We start from the raw sequence: 12,124 nt of genomic DNA, 5'->3' as shown, positions 1-12,124 counted from the left end.
GTATTGTGCCTGATATGCTCGACTTGCTGACGTGCAAAAGCACGAGCTAGCCAGCAGCGGTTAGTCCCGTGGTTCTTATGCTTGCTGCGGGTACCTTGACAAAATTCACAATCTTAGCGAGTGGAAACGTTGCCCTTAGGCCCGCAGTCGGCCCAGAAGAGGTGAAGAATATGTTGTCGTCGTTGATCGGGAGAGAGATGGCTGCAAGAACGAAGGTTGTGGACAAGTTGTGGCAACAAGCGCCGATTCGGCGAAGCGTCTGAAATCCGGTTGGCGCGGAGCGCGGTAGCCGGAGTAGGCGACTCGATCTGGGCCACTGGGGTCCGGGGTAGCCTCCTTCACTGCGACTACCACTACGCCCATAACCAGTCTATTCCAACGCGACGGGCTGCGTCGAGCTGTGTGCCCGGGATGCCTACTGCGACCGCAACCACCACCGCGCCCTCCTCCGTCCTCGCCCTCAAGGCTTCCACCACCCTTCACTCCTCCTCCTCGTCCTCCACTGCAGCCACCCTCCGCTCGCTCTATCCCCGCGCCGCTCGTGCGTTCCTACAGCGCGATGTCGCACTCACACACTCCTTACTATCCTCAGCTTTCTCTATCCTGAGCTCGCCGGCCTCTGTCGTGTCCGTGAACGATGCGCTTGCGTCTCAACGTCGCAAATGGGACATCCTCCGGGTCACCTTCGAGACCACCCTCTACTCCTCTCCACCCGCCGCGCAGGATCCGGAGAGCCTGCCATCGGCTCTCCGCACGAACTTCATGCTCTCTCCTGAGCCGTTTATCGCCGCTCTGCACAACCGCTCCCTGCTTCTCTTCACGCCTGCGGAATCTCCCCAGAAGCCATCTTCTGCTTTCTTGCCCTCCCAAATCCTCATCACGCTCGTTTTGGCCAGCCTCAAGCTAGACTGCATTGATGTTGGACGAAACGTCATCGAAGATTGGTTGGCGAAACACGGTCAGGAAGATGTCCCCGAAGACCCGAAGGGCTACGCCAAAGTCATCGAGCTGTACTGTCTACATGTTCTACCACGTCTGCAGGACTGGGATTACGCAGAAGACTTCTTGGCGTATGAGAGGGAACTTCCTCATGATGTCCGCCAGGTATGTTCACACTCCCTTATGGCTTTGACTTTCGCATTGCTTGCATCTCGCACTGGCCGGCACCAACTCCACCAATTCTTTACGGGCTGTGCTGGGGGTGACACGAGGCTACTGTGGGCGCAGGGCGCTGAGTACACCTGTTTTGACCAACATGACACGCGACTCTAGCTGCATTTTCTGCTGCTGTGGCTACTCTCATTGCGAATTCTCCATTTTACGTGGTCCCACGCTGAATACTAACGCCACCGCCACAGCAATATACCGCATCTCTCCGCCAACTGCGCGCCGAGGCAGCCGCGGACGCGCGCGCACAAGCTGCAGCCCCTGCAGTCCCATCCCCGTCCTCGTCCGCATCGTCCTCACGTTCCGCATCGCCTACACCGTCCGATGCTTACTCATACGCGTCTTCCTCATCCGCGCGCACCGCGACTCCACGCGCCGTCACCCCGTTCACCCCTTCGCAGTCTTCCACCCCAAAGCCGCAAGAGCACGCGAGCGAGCGTCGCTCAACACACTCGGCGTCGTCACAAAGTGTCGCGAGCGCGGCGACCGAGCGCACCATAACTCCTGCGTCAGCGTCACGCGAGCGCGCAAAAGCGACACGCCCGGCGCGCGCGCGTCTTGCGAGCAGACAAGCTGGCTCGCGCTCGCGTTCCGCGGGGACAACAGGGCCAACATCGTCCAGCTCATCCGCATCGGTCTCGATTCCGCCGCCGTCGGCGGTATTCCGCGAACCTGGGACTGCTTCAGGGAGCACCGCACGTGCGCCCTCGACGCTGGCGCTGCTGCGCGCATCGGCGCACGGCCTGCTGCAGGGTATGTCGCGTGCGCGCGCGTTTGCGTGTGTCGTGCTGTTCGTTGTGCTCCCCCTCGTGTCATTCGTACTCCGGTTGCGCAAACGCCGACTACGAGTCGGAGGTACAGGGGGAGCGGCGAACGGTGGGACGGTCGATGCGGTGCGGAGGCGGCTGAGGGGCGCGGAGGCGCAGAGGGGTGTTGTGGGTCAGGTGTGGGAGGAGATCGTGCGCGCTGTACTTGACACGGTACGGATGGCGGGGAGGGGGCTGGTGTAGAGACGGCATGTGTGTGCGGTGTGTGTGTCGTTTGCTCGTGTGGTATCTTGGATACATGTCTACTCATTTGTGGAGTGTTAGTACCGCCAGCTACACTATGCATAATACAGCCATGATGGCGCCCTTTCTGCACGGTATTGGTAAGACATGCACGTCGACACCATCGCCATGGCTGGTTAAGCTTGTTCGAAGCGACCCGAGCTTTTGCTCGCCTCATCCTCTTGAACCAGACTTTCCACCTCGGCCCGCAGACCATCCACGAAGTCCTGTGCAGGGTGCTTCGGCGCCCACCCCAGCTCCCGCCGCGCCCGCTCCGCCTTGCACCGCGAGTTTCCGAACAGGATTTTGACGAAGATCTACGTGCGCTTGTCAGTCTCACAACCTTCTCATACCCGAGTATAAGCACGCACCGGGCTGCCATAGTATGCGCCCATCTCCTGCTCGGAGCACGCCACGAGCGAGCGCGACGGGATGCGCCCGAGCGCGGACAGCGCGTCCGCCACGGCCGTCAGAACTGCACTCATGCTAAGCTCGCCGTTCTCCACGAAGAAGTAGCCGTCGCGCCCGTGCGAGACGCTCTCCGGGTTGTTGAGGAGTGCGTCGAACAGCCGGATATACAGGTCCGCCGCTGCACTAATCGTCAGCAGTGCCCCCTTAATGAGCGGGAAGTCATAGTTTGAAACGCACCGTCATCAATATGCACATTCGCCCACACGGACATACCCGCGCCCAGCACCGCAACCTCCCCATTTTGCAGCGCGCTCCGCACGATCAGCCCTACCGCGACATTGTGTGCGTTCGCGAGTCCCGCCTTCACCAGGGGCCCGGACGCGGCCCCATAGATGAGGGACGGGGAGACGATGTACGTGCGCGCGTACCCGGCGGCGTCGGCAGCGTTGACGGCGTGGTCGACGGCGCGGTTAAAGGCGGTGGGCGGGAGCGCGTCGAGTGGGGCCAGGTCGAGGTCGGAGTAGATGGGTGCGGAGGCGTGTGCGCCGCGCGCGTCGTCGAGGAGCGCACCTCCTCCGGACTGGGTGGATTGGATGTGAGGTGGGGTGTATTGGGGTGGGGAAGGGGCTTACGGTGTGGATGAGGATGGGCACGTCCCCCGTCTTGTCGTGTCGCGCCTTGAGACCGCTCAGAATGGCGTTCATAGCGTTCACGTCGTTGTTGTCCGCCTGGAGCACGCCAGCTAGTGAGTTGATGCAGCTTTCTCATTTGTCCATGCTGCGTACCGCGTTAATGACAACATGCGCCTCTTTAACGAGGGCGGAGAGCTTGTCGAGGTCCTGCAAGGACCCCACTGTGGTCTTCACGCCGAACTCTTCCTCGAAGCGTTTTGCTTTGACTGGGTCGCGGACCAGGGCCGTAATCTCGAAGGTGGTTTGTTTCGGATGGTCAAGAAGGCCCTGCAATACAGACCCTCCAATATATCCTGGAATGAGGTATCAAATTAGCTCGATGCTCGTTGATACAAGGTTACTATTTACCTGTAGCACCGGTGATGAAGATGGTTAACTTATTGGTTGACATGGTACTACGTAGTTGCAGATGTGAGATCTTTGCGTTTGTGAGTATCGACCGCCACGGGGTGTAGTTTTAGTCCGTAGTGCACCCATCGCCGCGTTTATATACCGCGTTCCTCCTTGAGATGAGCTTACGAAGCACCAGAACTCTCTGCGTATGATTCTGTCATCGGTACTGTGCTGTCGCGAATCTATCAATCTTACCCGCCTGACTCCTCCGGTTGCGCAGGTACCTCCTTATAATGTGCTATTTCCGTCGGCGTGAGGTCCAGCCAGGACTTTCTAGCGCCAGCCGCACCTGCGCCGGTCTTAGTTTGCGAACGCCTTACACTGTACGGGTATGTACAAGGGTGGCTGTTAAAGGCGAGCGCGGTAGAAGCTCAAGGTTTGCGGTCGGTGCGGAAGCAGAATGCGAGAAGGGATCCATAGTGGGCAAACAAGGTTTGCAACTCTTGGTATTCAAACATCCTAGTCCAATATCAATCGTCTTGTTGAGTTGCAATCGTACCTGCACGTTCGATCCAAGCCCATTTCCTGAGTCATGCACTCTTCTCCGCATCAAGCTTCTTGAGGATGACTTCCACCTCGTGCGGCAGACCCGCGAGCATGTCCTTGGTTGTGTGCGTGGGCGCCCACCCGAGCTCGCGGCGCGCCCGCTCAGCCTTGCATCGTGTATTTGCGAAGGCGACACGGGCGATCATCTACTCCGCCCCAGACAGCATCAGCGACGTCCCCGAGGTGTGATTGGTTGGCGAGGGGGAACGTACCTGGCCACCGTACTCAGCGACCGTCGCAGGCATTGCCTTGCCGTAGTACGGCCCAATGTTCGCGTCCGAGTACTGCACGAGCTTCGGCGAAGAGATGCGCCCGGCGGCGAAGAGGGCGTCCGCGACGGTCTGGAGGTTCTCGCGCGCGACGAACTCGCCGTTCTCGCCAATGAAGTACCCCTCGCGTCCGTGCGAGACCTTCTCCGGAGTTCTCAGAAGCGCATCAAACATGCGGATGTACATGTCTGTGACTGTCGGACCAGTTGTATGATGATTAGCAAGTGGACGATGCACAACGGGTGGCGAAAATGGACACTTACTGTCAGTGATGTGCACATCCGCCCAGAGCGTCGCGCCCTCGTTCAGGACGGCGACGTGCCCGTTGATGACCGCGGCCCGCACGTACAGCGGGAATATGATGGTCTGCGAGTTCGCGATGCCCGTGTCGAAGAGGGGACCAGTGGCAACGCCGTATATGACCGACGGCATGATGATGTGGGTACGTGCGTAGCCTGCCACATCCGCGGCAACGACGGCGAGGTCGACCGGGCGGTGGATTGCAGTCGGAGGCAGGGCCTCAATCCCGGCGATGTCGAGATCGGAGTAGACCTTGTCGGAAGCGTATGCGCCGCGCGCGTCGTCCATGAGCTCTCCTGTTCCAGACTGACATGGGTGTTTAGTGGTGCTCAGCGAAGCAGCAGTGAGAAGAGGGAGGGAACTTACGGTGTGGATCAGGAGCGGCAAGTCGCCCGTCTTCTCGTGCCTTGCCTTGAGTCCGCCCAGGATGGCATTAATGGCATTCAGGCCGTCGCAGTCTGCCTATGAGCGTCGGGCAAAGTCAGTCGATATATCTCCACGAGCGACATGTACGGACCGTGTGGATGACAACGTGTGCATGCTCCGCGAGAGTTGCAAGCTTGTCGAGGTCTTGGAGTGCCCCAACGACGGGTTTCACTCCAAACTCACTGTCAAGGCGCTTCCCCTTCTCTGCGTTGCGAACCAAAGCAGTGATTTCGAAGTTCTTCCTGTTGGGGTGGGCAAGTAGGCGCTGTAGCACAGAGCCTCCGATGTATCCTGTTCAACGACTAGTGAGTAAACCATACAGGGGACCGTAGTGTAACACTAATGGACTCACCTGTCGCGCCGGTAAGGAAAATAGTCACTTTGTCGGACATCGTATGCAAGACTCAGAGTGAGATATGTCTGGTACGTATCTTCTGCGCGCGCCCATGTTGCCTTTATACATCTCCGTACGTACTTCTCAAATGTTGAAAAGTTACGCCAGGTGCTTCCTTCTATGCTATGACAAAGCACAGAACCTACCCGGGCTCGTTCCCACCCTCTAACTATCGCCGCTCAATCGGGGAGGTCGGGAAATGCACCGCCAGGATCGCGGAGAACATGGATGCGCAGTCTTCGCAGGCATACCGTTTGTGTACAATCGCCGATAGTTCTGATTACCAATAGTGCCAGGATATGTTCGGATACTTTCTGAATGTCTCAGACGTTCGAGGGCCTCGAAGGTGGTGGTGGAGAAGAACAGAGTATCGTGGGAAACGAAAGAACATGTGCGCGCTAACTTTCTACAAGCTTCCGAATCTACTTGAAGTTGAGCGCTGAGTGAACGCCACGATGCAGCTAGTGGTCGTGATTACCACCACAATGTTCCAGGCCTGAGACATACACGAAGCATGCATTGGCGTAAGTAGGAATACAGGGATAACGGAGATGGTGTGAACGTTGACGCAATTTTCAGTGTCATAGAAATTCGCTCGCTGATTCGTAATGCATGCGCATCACTGACTAGGAGTACTTCCAAACAGTTTACACTATTTCTTCGCCTCTTCTCTCTTAACAAGTACCTCCACCTCGTGCCCGATCCCTTCATAGAAGTCCTCTGCCGTATGCGTCGGCGCCCATCCAAACTCGCGACGCGCCCGCTCCGCCTTGCTCCGCGAGTTCGCGAAGAAGGCACGTACAAGCATCTACACCGCAGCCACCCCAAGGTGAGTGACACGATCTCCGGGGGAAACACAGTGCGCACCTCGCTGCCGTATAACTTCCCAAGTTCTTCTGGTGATTGTTGCACCAGCTCCGGGGAACTGATGCGTCCTAGAGAGAAGAGCGCCTTGGCGATGGCCTTGACGATCTCGCCAGTGACGAGCTCGCCGTTTTCTCCAAAGAAGAACCCCTCGCGCCCGTGCGAGACCTTCTCCGGGCTGTTCAGGAGCGCGTCCAACATCAGAACGTACATGTCCGCCTCTGTAGTAGTACAGCAAATTCGTCAGCATGCCATGTGAGTGGTGTGCGCATGCCAACTATCAACTATGCACTTATGCACTTACGGTCGTCGACATGCACACAGTTCCAAATGGGCGCTCCGGTGCCCAAGACACCAACGTTCCCGGCCTTCAGCGCAGCGCGTATGAGCAGCGGGAAGAACACCGTGTGCGGGTTCGCGATGCCCGCGTCGAACAGCGGCCCAGTCGCGATGCCGAAAACGATGGAGGGCAGGATGATGTGCGTGCGCACGTACCCCGCCGTGTCGGCCTCGACGATGAGGAGGTCGACCGGGCGGTGGAGCGCGGTGGGGGCCAGCGCCTCGATGGAGGCGATGTCGAGGTCGGAGTAGATCTTCGGGGAGAGGTATGCGCCCTGCGCGTCGTCTGTGATCACGCCCGTTCCGGACTGGCGAGGGAGGTGTGGTGAGTGGTTACTGTTTGGTGGGGGACATAGTGGGAGGCTTACGGTGTGAATCAGGAGGGGTATGTCCCCTGTCTTCTCGTGCCGCGCCTTGAGGCCACTGAGGATGGCCTTGAGAGCGTCCACGTCGTCGCAGTCCGCCTGCCACCCCGGTTTTTAGCTCCAGCATACCGTGTTCCAGGTGCGGGTGGTGCTGCAGCTATCCCACATACCAGCTGAATCACTACATGCGCATTCTCGGAGAGCGTCGCGAGCTTGTCGAGATCCTGAAGAGATCCGATGACGGTCTTCACACCGAACTCCGCTTCGAGGCGTCTTGCTAAGACTGGCTTGCGCACCAGCGCCGTGATCTCGAAGTTCTCCCGATCAGGGCGCGCGAGCAGGCGCTGCAGTATGGAGCCTCCGATGTATCCTACAGATGCCCGTCAGCCCTGCGAGTCGCTCTACAGTGGCTAGAACAGCCTGCGAGAGGCGAACTCACCAGTGGCGCCGGTGAAGAAGATAGATACTTTTCCGGAGGGCATAATGGCAGAGGCTGTTGAATGTGGGCTCCACTACGTCTCGTCTGCTTCATATACGCCATCTGACCTCGTCTTATAAAGCAGCCAACGCATATGAGAAGCGCTCCTTTGAATCGCATAAGCCAAACCTTTCTCATCGCTTGAGTCCGCAGGCGTATCACGCCCTATGACAGATACTCGTGGTAAAAGTTCGAATAGCTTCCGGGGCAGCTGACGCCAGTATACTACCCAGGCCGATGTCGCGAAGTCGATACCTTCGTATTTGGGAGCAGATGAATTCCAGCGAGGGGTGTACCAAGACGCTCAGTATGATATTCGATGTTGCATCGCGATGTCAGCCTCTGATATACATATTGAGTGATTATCTTCTCTTCGACTCAAGTATCTACGCCTGCTGCTTCTTGATCCACGCCTCCACCTCCGGCCTGATACTCCTCAACATATCCTCCGTCGTGAACCTCGGCTTCCACCCAATCGCGCGCCCGCGGTCCGCGCGGCAGCGCGAGTTCGAGCCGCTGTAGTTGCCCGCCCACTCGCTCCCGAAGTACTTCACGAGCTCCTCAGTCGTGAATGGGGTCGGCTCGGGGTCCTGCGATATCCCGAGCGCGACGAGCGCGTCGCCGATCGCGCGGCTGATCTGGTACCAGCTGTGCTCGCCGTTCTCGCCGAAGTAGAAGCCCTCCCAGCCGTGCCCGGTCGTGTCGGGGTGGCTCACGATCGAGTCGAAGAGGGTGATGTACAGGTCGGCGACTGCGCGGACTTGATCAGCGATGGCGTGGGTTGAGAGAATGAGAGGGGAGCGTACCGTCATGGATGTGCACATCGGGCCAGAGCGCTTTGCCCTTGCCAACAACGCCTGCCTGTTTGCGGGCGAGAGCGGCCTTGATGAGGTACGGAATCTGGATCGAGTGCGGGTTCGACACGCCCGCGTCGAAGAGGGCGCCCTCCGCAATGGCGTAGATGGTCGATGGGAAGATGATGTGGGTGCGCGCGTATCCCTGCGTGTCTGCCTCGATGACGAGCAGGTCGACGTTCCGGTGGAACGCAGTGGGCGGGATCGCCTTGAGCTGCTCGATGTTGAGGTCCGAGTAGATGGTCTCCGTGGCGTACTCGCCCCGTGCGTCATCGGTGAGGAGACCCGTTCCGGACTGACTAGACGTCAGCGGGTCATTTTATATAAGAAATAAAATAGACTGACTGTGTGGATAAGGATGGGAAGGTCGCCGAGGGTGGCGTGCCTCTTCCTAAGACCGCTCAAGATAGCCTTGGCAGCGGGCTCGTCATCGGCGTCGGCCTAGGCGCAATACGTGAGCAACCTTGAGTTATGGCAAACATGTTGACACTTACGGTGTGGAAGACAACATGCGCGTTCTGTGCAAGTGTCTCGAGCTTGTCCAGGTCCTGGTGCGTTCCGCGAACAACCTTGACTGGGAACTTGGACTCGAGGATCTTGGCCTTCTCCTCGTTACGGACGAGAGCAGTGATATCGAAGGTGCTAGCACTGGGATGCTTGAGGAGACGTTCAAGGACAGAGCCTCCGATATAGCCTGTCGAATTCCGATATTTGTGAGCGACGAAATGACGTCAGAGCTACAAGAAGGCTACTAACCAGTAGCACCAGTAATGAAGATGGGCGTCTTGTCGACGGACATGTTTGCAGATTCAAAGATGTAGGGCCGCAGCTGTTGTATGACACAAGGAGGATGGTGGGATGTAACAATCTCGCGCTGCGGGAGCTATTATACCGTCGCGCTGCACGAAAAGCTAACCTTACAAAGCAGTTCACATCGGAGGTGCCTTACAAAGCAGACGTGCTTCGGTGTATACGTCATCGTCTGCTGCTTTGCGATGTTGCTGGAAGCTATGTTCTGCTGGCTGCACTCCAGCTTTTCTGGTGGATGTCCGGTCTACCGCACGCAAGGTTATGCTGACCAGGCAACGAAACGCGATCACGTGCGGAGCCTCAACCGCGTTTACGCGTCGCGTATGCAAAAGGGGCTCACCGGAAGATGCCGAGACCCCGGGTTGGGGGGAGAGAGAACTTATGTCGATAGGTGGATGCCTCCCAGCTCAATGATGATAGCGGCTTATTTGAGGCGTACAATCAAATTTTTTGCACTCTGTGGACCTTGGGGGGCGGACCTTGGGGTTTCGTTTGAGAACATATTTCATCGGTAGTCCCAGCTATCAGGACCGTCCCAAATCTCGTCGTTCGTTCCTTGGGCTTAAGTTTGTACACTCGTTGAGCTCGTAAGAGTGACTCTACACATCGCGAGTTTGTAAGGTAAATTGGGATACATTTTTGTATGCAGCCTGAAATTCATTTGGTACAATTTCAGGTATGTTTTGAGCACTTATGTTTGTCGCTCTCCGATTTGGACGGAAATTACCCGATATGGGTGGAAAGCGGGGGAGGGGGGTCTCGGAAATTGGCTTATGTCGATACCTGGCCCCCGGTAAAGTATTCAATTTCTGAGCCCCTCGGGCGCGTAGGACTCGCGGCAGAGCGAACGCGTCTTGGAGCACCAGATAGCACTACCAGCGGCCTTTCCGTCACCTCCACGCCTCGTATAACGTGTATGCGCCCTCGAGGTGGTCTGTGTGAAATTCGATCACACCAGTGTATTGGAGAAGTCGGAAGGTGCGTACCGTGACGGCACGCTGCACGTCTAAGCGAAAGCTGCTCGTGGTATATGTTGGAAGCATGCACAGTCCGCAGGACATGACAGGCTGATGTCGAAAGATCGTCGCCTCGCTCGGGGGCTCTATTACGCCAGTCAGTATCTAAAAGTGCGTTCCGACACCTGATGTTGATATGCAGAAGTACTTCTCAGCTTCCATTCACCTACGCCTTGCCCTCCTTCTGTCGCTTGATAATCGCCTCGACCTCCGGCCTGATGCTCTTCAGCATGTCGTCCGTCGTATACTTCGGTGTCCAGCCAATTGACCGTCCTCGATGCGCCCTACAGCTCGAGCTGATTCCGCTGTAGAAACGGGACATCGAAATGTCACTGTAGTACCGGATGTGGTCCTCGATGGTGACCGGGGTAGGCGCGGGGTCGGTAGAGATGCCGACCGCGACAAGCGCCTCGCCGATCGCGCGGTTCACGTCGTGCCAGTTGTGCTCGCCGTTCTCGGCGAAGTAGAGGCCGTCCCAGCCGTGCCCGCTCTTGCCACTCAGGATCGCGTCGAAGAGCGTCATGTACAAGTCGGCCACTGTGAGGAGCGCTCTGTTAGCGGCGTCACAACTAATAAGATCAAAAGAGAGACGTGCCATCGTGTATGTGTACATTGGGCCAGAGCGCCTTTTCCATGCCGACGATACCGGCGGCTTTGCGGGCGAGTGCGGCCTTGATCAGGTACGGCAGTTGGACGGAGTGCGGGTGCGCGACTCCTGCGTCGAAAAGAGGGCCCTCCGCGATGCCGTAGATGGTCGCCGGGAAGATGATGTACGTGTGCGCGTAGCCTTCGACGTCCGCCTCCACGACGGCAAGATTGGCGTTGCGGTGCACGTTGGTGACGGGGATCGTCTTCATCTGCTCGACGTTGACGTCGGAGTAGACCGTCACTAATGGATCCCCGGTGAGGACGCTGGTTCCGGACTTGTAAAGCGTGAGCAACGCCGCATCTTGGAAATAGGACACAATGTGCCTACTGTATGAATCAAAATGGGAATGTCGCCGGTGTTCGCGTGCCTCTTTTTGAGACCATTCAAGATGGCCTTGGCAACGGGCACGTCGCTGGCATCAGCCTATGGTGAAAACTTCTCAGAACACTTGCTTCTACTGCACGCAAATTTAAAGCGCACGTACGCAGTTGAAGACGATGTGTGCAGTCTCCGCAAGCGTCTCTACCTGGTCGATGTGCTGGCGACTTCCGTAGACGACCTTAAGGAGGGGGAATCTGGACTCGAGAACCTTGCCTTTATCTTCCAAGGTGGTGAAGACGGTGATGTCCAAGGTGTCCGCACTGGGATGTTGGAGGAGGCGTCCAAGTACGGACCCCCCGATGTACCCTGTAAAGCGCCACGAGTCACAACAGAGACGCTATAAGAAGAGTAGCAGGCGACTTACCAGGGGCGCCGATGAACAGGACGGGCGTCTTTTGCGAGGACATGTTCGCAAACTTAACAGACGGTGGTGAACGGACAAGGATGCTATGCCGGCGACGGTCGCCAGGACCATGTTTTTATCGATGCCAAACTTACAGACACGCTTGCGGATGTATCCCACGAACGAAGCAGGGCTGCTTCTGTGGCGCCATGCGTTGGTCACGGCGCGCGGCGCCCATGCTTTCCGAAATGAAAAGTTACGACATGCGTGCCTTCTCCGACTTCACGCTCCTCGGCAGAAACACGCTCGCCTGTCGGAGCTCTTCGACGGCTGGGAGATGTGGATCGTCAGACGCGGATGAGGAAGGGGCGTACGAGC

The 12,124-nt window shown here is 57.6% G+C and overlaps 6 protein-coding genes across 6 annotated transcripts; 1 reads left to right on the top strand and 5 right to left on the bottom strand.

The window, feature by feature from the left end:
• Positions 1 to 411: 411 nt before the first annotated feature.
• Positions 412 to 2,311, top strand: TRAVEDRAFT_168912 (uncharacterized protein; the record flags this gene model as incomplete). The annotated part of the gene is made up of 2 exons (XM_008041315.1): positions 412 to 1,104; positions 1,359 to 2,311. The coding sequence occupies 2 exons, from the start codon at positions 412 to 414 to the stop codon at positions 2,175 to 2,177; spliced, it is 1,512 nt and encodes a 503-aa protein (XP_008039506.1). The 3' UTR covers positions 2,178 to 2,311.
• Positions 2,312 to 2,353: 42 nt separating this feature from the next.
• On the bottom strand, positions 2,354 to 3,710 carry TRAVEDRAFT_48307 (NAD-P-binding protein; the record flags this gene model as incomplete). The annotated part of the gene is made up of 6 exons (XM_008041086.1): positions 2,354 to 2,533; positions 2,588 to 2,805; positions 2,865 to 3,207; positions 3,260 to 3,355; positions 3,413 to 3,612; positions 3,668 to 3,710. The coding sequence occupies 6 exons, from the start codon at positions 3,708 to 3,710 to the stop codon at positions 2,354 to 2,356; spliced, it is 1,080 nt and encodes a 359-aa protein (XP_008039277.1).
• A 532-nt stretch (positions 3,711 to 4,242) lies between these two features.
• TRAVEDRAFT_48306 (NAD-P-binding protein) lies at positions 4,243 to 5,645 on the bottom strand (the record flags this gene model as incomplete). Its single annotated transcript, XM_008041085.1, has 6 exons — positions 4,243 to 4,404; positions 4,471 to 4,721; positions 4,791 to 5,133; positions 5,194 to 5,289; positions 5,345 to 5,544; positions 5,606 to 5,645. The coding sequence occupies 6 exons, from the start codon at positions 5,643 to 5,645 to the stop codon at positions 4,243 to 4,245; spliced, it is 1,092 nt and encodes a 363-aa protein (XP_008039276.1).
• A 654-nt stretch (positions 5,646 to 6,299) lies between these two features.
• On the bottom strand, positions 6,300 to 7,697 carry TRAVEDRAFT_48305 (NAD-P-binding protein; the record flags this gene model as incomplete). The annotated part of the gene is made up of 6 exons (XM_008041084.1): positions 6,300 to 6,455; positions 6,515 to 6,732; positions 6,816 to 7,158; positions 7,219 to 7,314; positions 7,386 to 7,585; positions 7,655 to 7,697. The coding sequence occupies 6 exons, from the start codon at positions 7,695 to 7,697 to the stop codon at positions 6,300 to 6,302; spliced, it is 1,056 nt and encodes a 351-aa protein (XP_008039275.1).
• A 295-nt stretch (positions 7,698 to 7,992) lies between these two features.
• On the bottom strand, positions 7,993 to 9,346 carry TRAVEDRAFT_168897 (NAD-P-binding protein; the record flags this gene model as incomplete). Its single annotated transcript, XM_008041314.1, has 5 exons — positions 7,993 to 8,444; positions 8,500 to 8,842; positions 8,893 to 8,988; positions 9,042 to 9,241; positions 9,304 to 9,346. 5 exons carry the CDS (start codon positions 9,344 to 9,346, stop codon positions 8,080 to 8,082), a joined length of 1,047 nt encoding a protein of 348 aa, XP_008039505.1. The 3' UTR covers positions 7,993 to 8,079.
• A 1,193-nt stretch (positions 9,347 to 10,539) lies between these two features.
• Positions 10,540 to 11,810, bottom strand: TRAVEDRAFT_20924 (uncharacterized protein; the record flags this gene model as incomplete). The annotated part of the gene is made up of 5 exons (XM_008040851.1): positions 10,540 to 10,924; positions 10,965 to 11,296; positions 11,350 to 11,445; positions 11,507 to 11,709; positions 11,768 to 11,810. The coding sequence occupies 5 exons, from the start codon at positions 11,808 to 11,810 to the stop codon at positions 10,540 to 10,542; spliced, it is 1,059 nt and encodes a 352-aa protein (XP_008039042.1).
• Positions 11,811 to 12,124: the final 314 nt, after the last annotated feature.

Source organism: Trametes versicolor, assembly GCF_000271585.1.
Source record: "Trametes versicolor FP-101664 SS1 unplaced genomic scaffold TRAVEscaffold_7, whole genome shotgun sequence".
In the NCBI taxonomy this organism is placed as follows: Eukaryota; Fungi; Basidiomycota; class Agaricomycetes; order Polyporales; family Polyporaceae; genus Trametes; species Trametes versicolor.
This window is presented reverse-complemented; position numbering and strand designations above follow the sequence as displayed.